Below are 16,342 nucleotides of genomic sequence, written 5' to 3'. Positions count from 1 at the left end.
CTTGACTAGGAACCAACTGATCGTCTCCCCACTGATCCGTTTGTCCTCATCTATGTCTTTAACTTCCAGTTTGCAACAATTGAGTTTCTGTCTCCCTTGCAAAGACAACAAATAGCACACACACACAGAAAGAGAGAGCGAGAGCGTGAGCGAGAGAGAGTTTCTATGGGGAAACAGTAAGCAGGATTAGGCCTTCTTCCACCCATATATTAAGTGTAGTGGGCTGCTCTGGCACCTCTTTGCGGTGATAGGCAGATCCTGAGCTACTGACCTCAAACAGTGGAAATTCAATAAGAGGAATTGAAGTGTTTCATAAAGCCATAGGAGGCTGTCCAGAGGAATCCCTGTAAAAACCTGGCAGCCCAGGCATAATCACAGCGTGCTGACGGCCCACGCTCCCCTCACAGGCTCTAAATTGGAAACCACAGGACGGTGACATATGTATACAGTGCCTTCAGAAAGTATTCATACCCCTTGACTTATTCTGCATTCGGTTGTATTACAGTCTGAATTCAAAAAAATTATTCTCACCCATCTACACACAATACCCCAAAGTGAAAACATGCCTTGGAATTTTAACAAATGTATTGAAAATTGAATACAGAAATATCTAATATACACAAGTATTCACACCCCTGAGTCAATACATGTGAGAATCACATTTGGCAGCTATTATAGCTGCAAGTCTTTCTGGGTAAGTCTCTAAGAGCTTTGCACATCTGGAATGTACAATATTTGCACAATATATTTTTTTAATTCTTCAAGCTTTGTCAAGTTATTCATTGCTAGACAGACATTTTCTAGTCTTGCTGTAGATTTGAACGCCAATTTTATTCAAAACTGTAACTAGGCCACTCAGGAACATTCAATGTTGTCTTGGTAAACAACTCCAGTGTATATTTGTTATTGTCCTGCTGAAATGTCAATGTGTCTCCAGTGTCTGTTGAGAAGCAGACAACCAGATTTTCCTCTAAGATTTTGCCTGTGCTTAGCTCTATTATGTTTATGTATAGTCCTTGCCAATCACAAGCATACACATAACATGATGCAGCCACCTCCATGCTTGAAAATATGAAGAGTGGTACTCAGTGATGTGTTTTGTTGGATTGGCCCAAAACTTAACGCTGTGTATTCAGGACAAAGTTAATTTCTTCACCACATTTTGTGCAGTTTTACTTTAGTGCCTTACTGCAAATAGGATGCATGTTTTAGTGCCCTTCTTTGCGAGGCATTGGAAAACTTCCTTTGTGGTTGAATCGGTGTTTGAAATTCACTGCTCAACTGAGGGACCTTACAGATAGTTGTATGTGTGGGGTACAGAGATGAGGTAGTCATTCAAAAATCATGATAAACACTATAATTGCACACAGAATGAGTCCGTGCAACTTATTATGTGACTTATTAAGCACATTTTTACTCCTGAACTTAGACTTGCATTAACAAAGGGGTTGAATACTTATTCACTAAAGACATTTCAGATTTTCATTTTTTATTAATTTGCAAACATTTCAAAAAACATAATTCCACTTTGACATAATTGGGTATTGTGTGTAGGCCAGTGACACAAAATCTTAAATGTAATCCATTTTAAATTCAGACGGTAACACAACAAAATGTGGAAAAAGTCAAGGGGTGTGAATACTTTCTGAAGGCACAATAACTGCAGTCCCAGTTAAATAAGTGCTGGGTCTGGACCTGGCTGTCATGCAAACAGAGACGACTGACTGGTGCTACCCCGCCTCAGCTGGACGGACAAACAAACACACACTAAAAGCAAACAAAAAATAAAAGGTGGTGTGGGCAACCTGTGTCAGCTTTGAGGGCCACTACTCCCTTAAATGATGAAGTGAATTGATGTAACACCATATCAGGGAAGCGAGATAACCCTTAAGACGGTAACATTGGGCACACTACCACCCATACACCGCTCATTTCTGCACTGGGTGACATTTATAATCCAATATTTAAATTGTATGTTTTTAGGGAGTTAAGGGAAACAGGTGCTTCTGGTGCCGGTCGTAAAAGGTTCTACCACAGACAGAACCAGTCTACCCAATAAGTGGCTCTGGATTTGTACCGACCGTAGCTAGCAACAATGTTTGTGATGGAAAACGGGACTAGACCACACAATGAGAGGCTATGAAAAGCCCTGGGAGAGAGGTGTGTGTTTTTGCACTGCATTTAGCTCCAACACAGCCTGGGTTAAAAAAGTATTTTAAATATTTCAAATATTCTGTGCATTCACTGGAGTGACAAATGGGTGGGGTTTGCACTTTTGTGGCTACTCCATATTTTCCATTGCACCAGACAAGTTCAATAAGGCACAGATAAAGTATGTGAAAAATGTCCAATACTATTTGAACCCAGGCCCTAGACTGCTGCTGCAGAGGCCCAGTGAGAACCATCCCACAGCCCTGAGAGGCCAGAGCTACTTGCTGCTTCTTTCTGGATGTTTTTCCACCTCCAGGCTCATCCAGACCAGAGCATCATGATTTCCCAGCAGAAGCAGCCACACTCCCTCCCTCTAGGAGCAAACGGGCAGCCAGCCACTCAGGCCTCCCCTCTCCTCCTCTCTAAACATCTCCTGCTCCTCATACTTGGCCAGAGAACAGTAAACTAAACTCTGGGAGGGAGGGAAGCTGGGGGAGACCCTGGTTGTTCCTGTCCCCCCTCCCCCCGTGCCTGGACACATTCATCACTATACTCACTGAGGAAAGAAAACGTTATTCATTTATTTAAACTATGAAATACTGAAGCGGTGTGATACGAAGACCTGCTGCAAGTGCCTGATTTCTTCCAGCTCCATGGGTGGCTGGTTCATATAGAGAAAACAGAACTATGTGATATATACAGTGTGTTGCTGCTGCGGTATAACATACAGCAGGAAAGAGACCATCCTTACAGTGTTGGAGGGATTATAAAGGAGATACAGTACGAGGTATGACTGCAAGCAAGAACAGCAGCTATCCACTCAATTACAAGCTCACCACAGTTCTATGTCTGCCCATACAGTACAGTAAGAGCACATTTCCTAAAACATGGACAGTCATGCACTTACACACTTAAAAGAGTACAACATACTGTACAAGGCTTGGCATGTCCAGAGCACTCTGAGGTACTGGAGTCTGTGACACACTGATAGATGTAATCTTTGACTGGGCTCTTTGAGAACAGTGACTCTGGTTTCAAATAGTATCCGTTTTCTTTCAAATACTCGACCTGTAATTGATTAAGCTTGCCAAGCATAATGAAACCAATGGAACAGTCCCAAAAGTGTAAATCCCACCCGTCTAGGGATTTCAGGCAGGCTTAATCAAATGCTGAACATGTTTGAAAGAACCCAAATCCTATTTTAACCCAGGTCTGTTGAGTTCCCCCTCTCTCTCTGGCTCATAAATCATGTGAGAGAAGGTTAGACAGCTGTCAGAGCTGTCTCCCTCTCTGGTCCTGTTATTCCTAGACTGTTAACAATCTCTCAATCCAGCAGTATCACTCCTCTCTCCCCTAACCGTTTACTTAACCCACTTACACCCTGCCAAAAACAATTTCTTGCTTGAAATGTGACAAATCAAGTCAGCTAATGAAGTGCCTTTTAAAGTCTGAGACATTAGAGATCGACTTTAAAGTGGCACCTTAATGGCATTACAATATAAACCACATTGTCAGAAGCAGGGGTGCGGAATGGGCCTCTTATTAGATGTACTGTAAAGGGACAATTACCCAGCCATCTATTCTTCCGCATGCAGGCACTTTGCTTTGAGGCTCGCTGCTATTCTTCACCACCGGGCTAAAACAAAACCAGACACAAATTCATGACCTGTCCTGCGGTCTCAAAGAGAGCTCTACTTGTTCCCTCCCTCCACATAAGGAGGTAGAGGGTGGAATGCAAAGTAAAGTACAGTACATTGAGAGGCTATATCTCTGGGCGTGTCTGTCCTGTCCATTATGCCACAGGTTTACCATGTCAATCCCTGTAAAATGGAAAACGAATGTTGTTGTGTCTGTCTGTCTGTCTGCACTTGAAGCTCCACATTATCCATATTAGCCTTTAGGGTTTGGGAGGACACAGAAGCCTGTTTACTGAGATGAGGTTTTGCAGGGGGGGCCAGGCGGGACAAAATAAGGAGACTGGTTGTTTTAGAGGGGACGATGCGGAGTGCAGAGTGACGTGATCACATGGCTTTTTCAAGAATGCTCTTTGACCGGACCATGCTGTGGGGTTGAGTCACTGACCACAAGCCTTCACTGACAGAACGGACTGTCAGGGAGAGAGGTTTTCTAGGGGACACCTGGAATAGTTCCTCCTAAATCTACTCCTCTCCACTGAAAGGTTGAGCTGAGAATGGCTCAGGGGAACCAATGCTCCTCGCTCTCATATTTACCTGCCTCATCTTAATTAAATTCAAGGGTAAACATAGCAGTACCATCTATGGCCAGTCAGCCCTTTTCTGCTCAATGCGTTGCCTTCAGTTCAAGGACACTGTTAGTTTCAATAATGAATGGGAGATCTTTGTCAGCCCTGGGAGAGGTTGGGATTCGGCAAGGAGGGCTGGGCCCATCGTCTGATCAAGGATTTCTATTTAAAACAAGAGTAAACAGGATCCTTAAACCTGGGATTTTTGTCTGGAAATGACCTAACACCATGATGGTTATCACAGGCAGCTCATTCATTCATTCAATATTGTGTTGATCTTTCCCCTACAGAAGGAACTCAAATAAGATGAAAGTGGTGAAGGCATGGGAACAGCTCTGGGGCCAGAGTATGGAAGTGGAGGGTTATAGTTCCAGTTCTATATAGTGATTAATTACATTGAAAGGAAGTGAGGGAGCACCATGTCATTCAGTAAATTGGTGGAGGATGTCCAATTTACCATTACAGGACATTACATATTACAGTCTGAGCCAGGACATTATACAGGCCTATGAAACAGTACATGACACAGTGTGGTTTCCAGGGAGTTATTCTGGAGCCCTGTGGGTTGAACGATGACTGACCATGGGTAAACACACAACTGTTTAGGTAAATGCCAACATGAGTCCATGGAAACAGTGACAAAATGTGCAAAAAATGTAACCCATCCTGTTCTGTCCTCTTAATTTCTGTGATAAATCATTGCCAGCTTATTCTGGTCACAAAACCCCATTGTAGGTCTGGCTGAGAACTGTCCGTATTAAAGAAAATAACAGACAAATGAAATAAGGTAATATATGGTGATCATTTTCATGGAGGCGTTGTGAACATTCTTGACTTGCACTGTGCCCAGGCAGTGCACATGCTATTCAGGTCAGGCTGGGTTCCAAAGAGACGGAAGGCGATATGGAGGAACGGGGGCTGGGTAGTGTTCTACCTCTTTAGCACGCTAACCTGAGTCAGGCTCATATGGTTTCTATCAATGATTTATATATACACTAAATGACTAATACCCCCTATCAGTAAATGAGTGTGTATATAAATCATTGATATACGCTATGTTAAAGCCACCGTGCCTCCATCTTGGCACACCCCCATCATTGTACAAAAATATTTTAGAAGCTATAGAAATGCATTTATTAATGTCTACATTCGTTTTTGCCACATTTACAGAGACCTTAATGCATACTTAAATGATATTCTGAGCGAAACATAAAAATAAAATAAAAACATTATCTTTAAATTTGAATTTTGAGATGACTAATTTTACTCTCCCCACTACAACAAAACTACTTAAATACTGTATATGTAATTTTGTAATTGAAACACTGTAGAATTCCATTCATTCCTATGGAGGACAGCTCCTACTGGGGAGTGCCAATATGGCCGACCGGTGGCTTCAAAACTCAATGGCCAATACATAGCATACATAGAGGGTGTAGAAGATGCCGGAAAGAGGAGGGTGAAGAGAGAGGGGGTGAGAGGAAGGGAAAGGGACAGTTGTAACCAGGCCCCCAGGGCTCTGTTCTAGGCCCTCTCCTATTCTCGCTATACACCAAGTCACTTGGCTCTGTCATAACCTCACATGGTCTCTCCTATCATTGCTATGCAGACGACACACAATTAATCTTCTCCTTTCCCCCTTCTGATGACCAGGTGGCGAATCGCATCTCTGCATGTCTGGCAGACATATCAGTGTGGATAACGGATCACCACCTCAAGCTGAACCTCGGCAAGACGGAGCTGCTCTTCCTCCCGGGGAAGGACTGCCCGTTCCATGATCTCGCCATCACGGTTGACAACTCCATTGTGTCCTCCTCCCAGAGCGCTAAGAACCTTGGCGTGATCCTGGACAACACCCTGTCGTTCTCAACTAACATCAAGGCGGTGGCCCGTTCCTGTAGGTTCATGCTCTACAACATCCGCAGAGTACGACCCTGCCTCACACAGGAAGCGGCGCAGGTCCTAATCCAGGCACTTGTCATCTCCCGTCTGGATTACTGCAACTCGCTGTTGGCTGGGCTCCCTGCCTGTGCCATTAAACCCCTACAACTCATCCAGAACGCCGCAGCCCGTCTGGTGTTCAACCTTCCCAAGTTCTCTCACGTCACCCCGCTCCTCCGCTCTCTCCACTGGCTTCCAGTTGAAGCTCGCATCCGCTACAAGACCATGGTGCTTGCCTACGGAGCTGTGAGGGGAACGGCACCTCAGTACCTCCAGGCTCTGATCAGGCCCTACACCCAAACAAGGGCACTGCGTTCATCCACCTCTGGCCTGCTCGCCTCCCTACCACTGAGGAAGTACAGTTCCCGCTCAGCCCAGTCAAAACTGTTCGCTGCTCTGGCCCCCCAATGGTGGAACAAACTCCCTCACGACGCCAGGACAGCGGAGTCAATCACCACCTTCCGGAGACACCTGAAACCCCACCTCTTTAAGGAATACCTAGGATAGGATAAAGTAATCCTTCTCACCCCCTTAAAAGATTTAGATGCACTATTGTAAAGTGGCTGTTCCACTGGATGTCATAAGGTGAATGCACCAATTTGTAAGTCGCTCTGGATAAGAGCGTCTGCTAAATGACTTAAATGTAAATGTAACACTAGTGCATACTATACAAATGGATGGCTAGGACACGTAAACAAATAAACAACCAAAAATAGCTCACGGCATCTCCACATCATTCTCATAATCCTCATTCATTGGTTAAGATCACTCTCCAATCGGAAATCCTGCTAGCCAAGCTAGAACATCTTCTGCCTCCTTTTCTAACCGCTGGGCTCCACCAATAACAACTACCTCCATTATGATCATCATTATCATTCATTACCATTCGGTGTTCTTGCCAATCAGGCAAGAACACGTACTGCCTCTCAAACTGATAGACTCCAACAATAAGAGCACGCCTAAGGCCCAGCTCCACCAATAATAGCTAGCAATGTCCCAGCTCCTGCTCCTGTTCCATACGCAGTATGCTGGCAGCCCAGCCAGGCACTTCCACTAACCACTAAACATAGTGGCTCCCCCATGAGTCATAGCTTGGTTTTATGGAGCCACAGTTGCCACACTCTCTCTAAATGGCTGGTGCATTATTCTGACGTACGCTCCAGACCACCAGCATGGCCAGAGTCAACGCCAGGGGTGCATTGTGGGTAATGTGGTTGCGCTCAGCCAGGGCCCTGGGGTTTGAAGGTTGACAGACCCGAGCGAGTGGCAGGTTTATCCCTGTGGGCCTCGGAGCTAGGCATGGTGGTGTGCCCATGCCTTCTGCATCCCCCTCCCTCAGTTAGACAGCCCTGGGTCGGTCCTGCTTTAATAACTGGGCAACACTGAGCTTCCTGCTCCCAAACCAGGCAAATACGATACCCCTGGCTTAGCGATTCAGAGCTAATTGTCAATGGTGTAAAATACTTAAGTAAAAATACTTTAAAGTACTAAAGTAGTTTTTTGGGGTATCTGTATTTATATTTTTGACAACTTTTACTCCAGTACATTCCTAAAGAAAATAATGTACTTTTTACATTTTCCCTGACACCCAAAAGTGCTCGTTACAGTTTGAACGCTGAGCAGGACAGGAAAATGGTCCAAATCACACACTTATCAAAAGAACATCCCTGGTCATCCCTACAGCCTCTAATCTGGCAGAATAACTCAACACAAATTCTTTGTTTGTAAATTAGTGTGCCCCTGGCTATCCGTAAATAAAACAAATAAAAAATTGTGCTGTCTGGTTTGCGTAATATTAGGAATTTTAAATGATTTATACTTTTACTTTTGAAACTTAAGTAGATTTGATCAATTACATTTACTTTTGATACTTAAATATATTTAAAACAAAATAATTGTACACTTTTTTAAAGTCGTATTTTATTGGGCGACTTTCACTTTTACTTTAGTAATTTTCTATCAAGGTATCTTTGCTGCTACTCAAGTATAACAATTGGGTACTTTTTCCACTACTGCTAATTGTTGTGCCCCCCAACCCCTCCCCCACCTCCCCTCCACCCTTCAAAACAACATCTAGCGTCTATTGCAATCTAATCCAGCTCACATGCCTGTTTCACAACGAGCATACGGATAAAGGAGATCTAAAAGAGAGCGAGAGAGAGCAAGAGCTTCAGCTCCAGAGCATACGTTCACTATCTCTGAGAGCCAGTCTCACTAACTTGGCTAAAACGCAGGATTGGCGGCTTCAGTTCTTCTGCCCCCTGCAGAGACTTTCAGCCCCTGTTACAAACCCTCACCTGTGGCCTCCTGAACTGGAGGGAAGGAGCAGCCAGACCGCACTTCACCACGTAGTGCACTCATTCCAAGGGGCTAGAATAGGACAGGCCTCTCCGTGAGAAGCACAAGGCATTAGCAAAGCTTTAATGTAACATCGGAGTAAAAGAAACACCTGAGCAGCGTTTCTTTCTTTCTGGTCCTGATGAGAGAAAAAAATCCTATCGGGGAAGGTTCTCTTCTGCACTGTTGAACCAATCCAGTAAATGTGGAGGAGTTGCCTTGTTTACTTCCAAAAGCGGAAGTCGCGTCACAGGCTCTTTCCTTTTCCTCTGAAAACCGGATGCATCCGGTTGAATACGACCCAGCAGAGGGTGGCAATGCTTAAATCGAGTTACAGAAGTGCAACTGGGGAGCAGAGTGCAAAGATGCATGTTATCGAACTTGGAAATGTCTCCACTCCAATCCTACAATCCATTTGGGTGTTGTTTGTGTTGAAACATGTTGTTTGCAGAGTACACAAGGAAGGAAAATGGAGTGGAAATGGGGTTCTGTCCAAGTTTTGAAGACAATGTTGTTGTTTCCTTTATGTCGACAGTTACCTGCATAATGTCTTTCATCCACCACTGGTCCAGTATGAGTGTGTACTTCACTCTGTAGCCAGAGCCCTGCTTTGTGTCAGCAGCAAGACACCGTGGCAGCCCAGCTCCAGCCGGGCACAACCTAAGGATCGCATAAAAATCACTAAAGAAAGAACAAAACACAAACACAATAATAACAACCTGGCCGTGAAGCAAAGCGCTGGCTCTATTGGTCAATTACACTAGTGAGTGGAAAACCCAGGCTCAGTGTTTCTAATACGGTATGGGGGAGGGGGGTGGGGGGGTCATAGAGGCAGCCATTTCCTAATAAAGCCTTTAGAGTATTAACAAGGACCATACCGTAGTCTCTACTCAAACATCACTGGGACGCAATCCAGGTCTCCCAGATAAAGTGGTCTGAAACGGCCAGAGTTGTGGAAAACCCGTATCGACTGTAAAAAGGAGGAAATGAACCGTGACAGTGTTGCGTCGGTCGCTTCATGCATTCCCCCCAAACTACTGGAACACATGTGATGGCGGCGGAACCCAGTGATCAGACACAGGAATGCACAGTTTCATGCGAGGTACAGCAATTCCCCATAGATGGTGGGGGGGCTGTCTTTGTGGTGGGTTCCGCTACATCTACTATGAAATGTTTACCACTTGCGCTGCTCTGCAACAACGTTTCACAACCATTGTCAGCTGTAGGGAGCTGATCCATGCGGTGCACATAGGTTGATTTTGAGTCGGCCCAGTAAATCATTCTCAACATGGATATATCCCCCCAGTCACACATGGAATGTATAAGATGCTAGACTGACAAAAACTCATGAGCTCACCTTCAAAGCATTCAGTGACACAGACACAGAATGTTGACTGTCTTGCACAATGACGAGAGAGAGATTTTCCGGATGGATTCACCGCAAGTCAACCTGAGGATTTGACTTTTTACCGACACACAGTCACATGCCAAACGCTATTCCAGGGGGTAGGGTGGGGTCCCACAAATGTAACGTTTGGTAAAGACTGGGACTCTATATATTGCTGTTTGAGCCTATATGCTGTGCACTTGCCAGGTTTTTAAAGGGGCAGTTCAGTCAAAAACATGATTTCCTGTTTCCACACTATGAGGTCGAAATAACACTGATAAGGCAAACATTATGATAATGTTATTTTAGTGTTAGAGCTTTTTGGAGTGAAAAAAACACCTTGAATATCTGCCTGGTCAGGTGGGATGGAGATTTTGGCCCACAGCATGACATCATTATCTGATTATTCTGACCAATGACCAATCATGTTTTATTTGCATATGTATCCTACTACTTTGAAGCGGGGTAGGCTCTAGAGTCTAGACAATCTTATCCACCAACATGTAAATATACACTTTATATAGAAAAGTATGTTGACCCCCCCCTTCAAATTAGTGGATTCGGCTATTTCAGCCACACATTGTTGACAGGTGTATAAAATCGAGCACACAGCCATGCAATCTCCATAGACAAACACTGGTATTAGAATGGTCTTACTGAAGAGCTCAGTTACTTTCAATGTGGCACCGTCATAGGATGCCACCTTTCCAACAAGTCAGTTTGTAAAATTTCTGCCCTGCTAGATCTGTCCCGGTAAACTGTAAGTGCTGTTATTGTGAAGTGGAAACGTCTAGGAGCAACAACGGCTCAGCAGCGAAGTGGTAGGCCACACATGCTCACAGAACCGGACCTCCGAGTGCTAAAGTGCATAAAAATTGCCTGTCCTCATTTGCACCACTCACTACCGAGTTCCAAACTGCCTCTGGAAGCAACGCCAGCACAATAACTGTTCGTCGGGAGCTTCATGAAATGGATTTCCATGACCGAGCAGCTGCGCAACAGCCTAGGATCACCATGCCATGCGTCTCATGGAGTGGTGTAAATCTCGCCGCCATTGGATTCTGGATCATTGGAAACGCCTTCTCTAGAGTGATGAATCACGCTTCACCATCTGACAATCCGATAGACAAATCTGGGTTTGGCGGATGCCAGGAGAACGTTACATGCCCCAATGCATAGTGCCAACTGTAAAGTTTGGTGGAGGAATAATGGTCTGGGGCTGTTTTTCATGGTTCGGGCCAGGCCCGTTAGTTCCAGTGAAAGAAAATATTAATGCTACAGCATACAATTACATTCTAGCCAATTCTGTGCTTCCAACTTTGTGGCAACAATTTGGGAAAGGCCCTTTCCTGTTTCAGCATGACAATGCCCCCGTGCGCAAAGCGAGGTCTAAACAGAAATGGTTTGCTGAGATCAGTGTGGAAAAACTTGACTGGCCTGCACAGAGCCCTGACCTCAACCCAATCGAACACCTTTGGGATGAATTGGAACGCCGACGGAGAGCCTGGCCTAATCGCCCAACATCAGGGCCCGACCTCACGATTGCTTGTGGCTGAATGGAAGCAAGTCCCTGCAGCACAATGTTCCAACATCTACTGGAAAGCCTTCCCAGAAGAGTGGATGCTGTTATAGCAGCAAAGGGGGGCAACTCCATATTAATGCCCATGATCGATGAGCAGGTGTCCACATATTTTGGTCATGTAGTGTATGTAAATATATCTACATTTGTATCTACACACCCACGTGATCAGACTGAGAATTACAATGGCAAAAGGAGGCTCATAATAACTTTGGGGGTGCTTATATTAGTCCAGTTACACACAAATGTGTAATGGAAATGTGTTTCTTGCATATCTCAACTGCTCCTGAGATACCGGCGGGGAGTGGGGTCACGGCCAGGGTCCAGAGACAAATGTTTCACCTTGCTGGTTCGAATACTTGAGCTGACACCTTTTTGGTTACTGGCGCAATGCTCTACCAGCCGTCTAGGGAAAGAAGTTATTTTCATGAAATAAACACACAGTGATTTATTAGACATACGGTGATGATAAAACAAAACAAAAACAAAATGTAAAGACTGCATGGGGGATTTAAGAGGTTGATCCACGTCCATGTCTGAGATGAGAATTATCAGGCTCTCGACCCACACAGACACTCATATCCCTTTCTACTTGACAGTTACTACAGTACAGTAAAGTCAATCAAATGACACCATCCTCAACACTTCTTCCAGGATAGTATTTCACCTCTAAACCTGGCAGAGCGGACAGGCAGAAGTGAGGGAATGAAAATCAGATCTGATGTTGGAGCAACTCACACCACAGTAAAACGGTCACTGGTCTATAATTCTAAGAACCCCATGGAAATGTTACTTATCTGAACCCCTCATAGATCATTACAATCATAACAGTACATGAAACAAACTGGGAGAAAAAGCATTCTCGATTTCAGTTCGGTTGCATAAAGAACAGAACACGATCATTTTGAAACATGTAACATTTTCTGGGTCTCCATACATACCGTACAGAAATAATGGTCCTGCTCTTTCATGCAAGTCATAACATGCACCCTTGACCTCCTTGGGTTTTCAGTCCAAGCTTATTTGAATTTGCAGTGTGTAGTTTGTCCCCCCCAATCTCTCTCTCGTTGTTGGACCAAGGCGGATGGAGGATGGCAGCAGTTTGGATAGCAGCTAGCTAACAGGTTGCGGCAGCGGCAGTACGTCAGAGTCCAAACCTCCCAAAGTGCAGTCATTTGAACCCAGCCACCTGTTGCAGTTAATTGCCCTGCTTAATACACTGGAGAGATCCCATTCCACATTCTCACAATGGAATGCAAATTGTTATATTTGGTGCTCAATGATTAAAGGAGGGAGGGGGGCGGAGAGGGGGGACTCACACAGGTCAACAAATTAGACCCATTTTAATCGAGTTTGACCCCTGTGTGTGTGTGTGTGTGTGTGTGTGTCCTTCTCCCTCACAGTATCCTGAGCCATTACATACAGAGGGTCAGTATGTACACTGGGGTCTCACTCTAGTCCAGTCTGTTTTCATGCATCCTAGTTTCTCCATATGTATTGTGAGTTTGCAGGTCTTTCAAAACAACGGGATCAGAGGAACACAGTAACAAGGCTCCAGTCCAAATGGACATGACTTGATTGATCCAAAACGTGTAAAAACCAACAGACCACTGCAAACACTGTCTGTTCCCCACACAGAAACCTTTCAGTGACTTAACACCCTCAGACCATCTGAACTTCTGAGTTGGCCTGACACATGCTGGTGCTTTGTAGCTCAGTTGGTAGAGCATGGCACTTAACACCAGGGTAAAATGTATACACGCATGACTAAGTCGCATTGGATACAAATGTCTGCTAAATGACATATATTAAATATATTATGTGTCAACATTACCTGGGCGATGTTCTTGTTGATCAGGTAGACTCCGTACTCAAACTGAAAACGCTCTCCTCGAGGGTAAAGTGGGAATCTGTGTGAGAAGAAGAGGAAGAGCGGTGATAATGAGTGTACAGTACTGGAGTAGGTGGTACTGGAGTAAGTGGTACTGGAGTAAGTGGTACTGGAGTAGGTGGTACTGGAGTAAGTGGTACTGGAGTAGGTGGTACTGGAGTAGGTGGTACTGGAGTAAGTGGTACTGGAGTAAGTGGTACTGGAGTAAGTGGTACTGGGGTAAGTGGTACTGGGGTAAGTGGTACTGGGGTAAGTGGTACTGGAGTAAGTGGTACTGGAGTAGGTGGTACTGGAGTAGGTGGTACTGGGGTAGGTGGTACTGGGGTAAGTGGTACTGGAGTAGGTGGTACTGGAGTAAGTGGTACACATGGGGGTCTGTGGGTAACAGCAGAGAGAAACCTAATCCTGATAGATTGAGGAGTTGAGAGCGCAGAGGCCCTCCCTCCTCTCTAACATCAAAACAGTTCCTGGGCTCTTCAGAGAGACATCTACTACAGTAATAACAATACCACAGTTAGGGTTGAAAAAGGAGGGTATATTACTAGAAACTTTGAAAGTTTACCAGTAAACTACCAGAATTTTTGTAACTTTCAAGGATTTAATTGAACTGATCACAAGACATCTACAGGCCCTTTTGGGTACTTCCGATTATCACAGGTGTATTTTTATATCTCTGGCCGTCTGTGTGTCCATTTCATATGTAAAATATGTCAAATATTCAATGGTTGACCCTGTAAAACACATTTCTGCACCTATGTAACAATAAAACATTTTGATTAGATTTTTGACTCTGTCAATACGTCTTTGTTGTAAATGTATTGGCACCAAACTGGTGGTGGTTTTGAAAAAAGTCAATCGTTGGAAGAGTTGCAGAGTTAATTGAAAATAATGCCATTGTTGATAAGATGCTTTTTTCATTAATTATGCAATTTTCTCTTGAACCATATGGTCTATTCAATAGAAAGTCATTGACAATATGGGCACATATATAATAAAAAAGTATACTATATATGAATACATATTTTTGTTTAAGTCATTCAAGTATAATTTACCAACATTACCATAGATTGCCATAGATTACCTGTATTCCGGTAACTTTGGTAAATTACCGGTAGCTTTGCAACCCTAACTACAGTAAATAAAGTAATAACCAGACTTGTATATGAGGGTAATAACAAAATAGGAGTGCAATTTCACACATACCTCAAATGTATAACATATCTACATCGCCGATTGAAAATAGCTAGAATAAACCATGTGGTGCTTGAAATTGTTTTTTCATTCCTTGTTGGTTTAACATTGACAGATTCACCAACAAGACTGAGTGCTGTGAAATAAATTGCTTCCCTGTTGTCACAGTCCAGGAATTACTGTAGTGTAGTCTGTATCTGTTGGGGTTTGGTAGATAAAACATCTTAGCAGAAGCTGAGAGGGGAAACACTGAACTGAAATATCAGCCAAGCTCGGAACCATCCAGGCTGCATACTGTAGGCCTATCAAACAGCCTGTACACCTGCTTTTACACTTCAGGGAACAAAGACAGACAGATGGAGAGGCTCGGTGGGAAAAACCCCATTCAGCATTCAAGTGCCAGTCAGATGTCTAGCTAGTAGGGCAGGGCAGGCAGACACACACACAGTGCTGAAAACCCCTGGATGGAAGTGTTAATGTGGAGATGGAGAGACTGCCCCAGGCCGAGCCTGCTGACCCCCCCTAGTGACAACAACGCTCTCCTCTCATCCCACTATGGCTCAAGTCTGCCTTATCCTATGATAGTCCCTGTCACTACGTGCTCATGTCTGCTCCCCAACAGAGAGGATGTACTGAAGAGATGTGCCCAGGGCACGGTCTTACTCTGCTCGCACACGCACAGAGCCCTGCTTGAGTTAAACATGTACGACTACTGACTACTCCTCCACTGTCAGGCTCAGCAGTCAGTCAGGTCAGGAGGTGCAAGTGAACATCCGGCCCTCCTCCCCCTTCCCTTCCTCCCCATCCCCTTCCTGTCAGTGGACATGGCTGAGCCCCTGAAGCCAGGACAGGTTCTACTGGTAATCCTGTGTTAGAAGAGACATGCCCTCTTCCCGCTAACTGACCCCCAGGTGCCAGGGGCCCAGAGCCGAGGAGAGAGGGGCCCAGGTCAAGAGTTTGGAGGTTCCTCTTGTCACACCACTGGTACTGTACATCACTGTTACAGGGCAAGGTGCATGAGGCAATGACTGTAGCCCCAACTGATACAGCCTAGCTACTGCAGCTCTGTTATCTATAATGCCTGATGTCCACCAGATGCATATGTGTTTGTTTTGCCGGATGTCTAGCCCGCATTTTCCATACTTGATGCACATGTGCTTCGCTGTTCAACTAGCTAATAGCTAGCAAGCTGCAGTCTGCGTGGGTTCTTCTGTTTGTACCACGGCACGGTAAAGCAATGCACGAGTTGAAAATATTGAACGCATGCTGTACCCAGAACACACAGCAGCCTAGTGCGGCATCCCCAATGTAGCGTTGCGGACAGCACCATTAACAACGTTCCCGCCGGAACGCAAAGAGTTTGATGCATCTGGTGGACATGAGGTATAACGCTTTAACGCCTTAGTACAGACCGTAGTGCAGTTCTCCTCCTCGGCCCAATCCATACACACAATTGATTCAGTTTCTTGTGAGGTGCATTACATAGAAACTCTTTACCAAATAAAGTAGACAAATAACACTGTTGGTTTCACAGACAGAGGGAAACACTATAGGCCACACAGCCTCAGACACTTGTTTCACTCCTACATACCCTGCCTAGTC

General features: G+C 44.7%; 1 protein-coding gene across 1 annotated transcript in view; it reads right to left on the bottom strand.

The window, feature by feature from the left end:
* LOC115105565 (UV radiation resistance-associated gene protein-like) overlaps positions 1 to 16,342 on the bottom strand; it is a 149,293-nt gene that overhangs the window by 49,438 nt on the left and 83,513 nt on the right. Inside the window, exon 13 of the mRNA XM_029627747.2 lies at positions 13,493 to 13,568. Coding sequence (XP_029483607.2) covers positions 13,493 to 13,568 — 76 coding nt within the window. The remainder of the gene's footprint in view (positions 1 to 13,492; positions 13,569 to 16,342) is intronic.

Source organism: Oncorhynchus nerka, linkage group LG22 (assembly GCF_034236695.1).
Source record: "Oncorhynchus nerka isolate Pitt River linkage group LG22, Oner_Uvic_2.0, whole genome shotgun sequence".
Classification (NCBI taxonomy): Eukaryota; Metazoa; Chordata; class Actinopteri; order Salmoniformes; family Salmonidae; genus Oncorhynchus; species Oncorhynchus nerka.
This window is presented reverse-complemented; position numbering and strand designations above follow the sequence as displayed.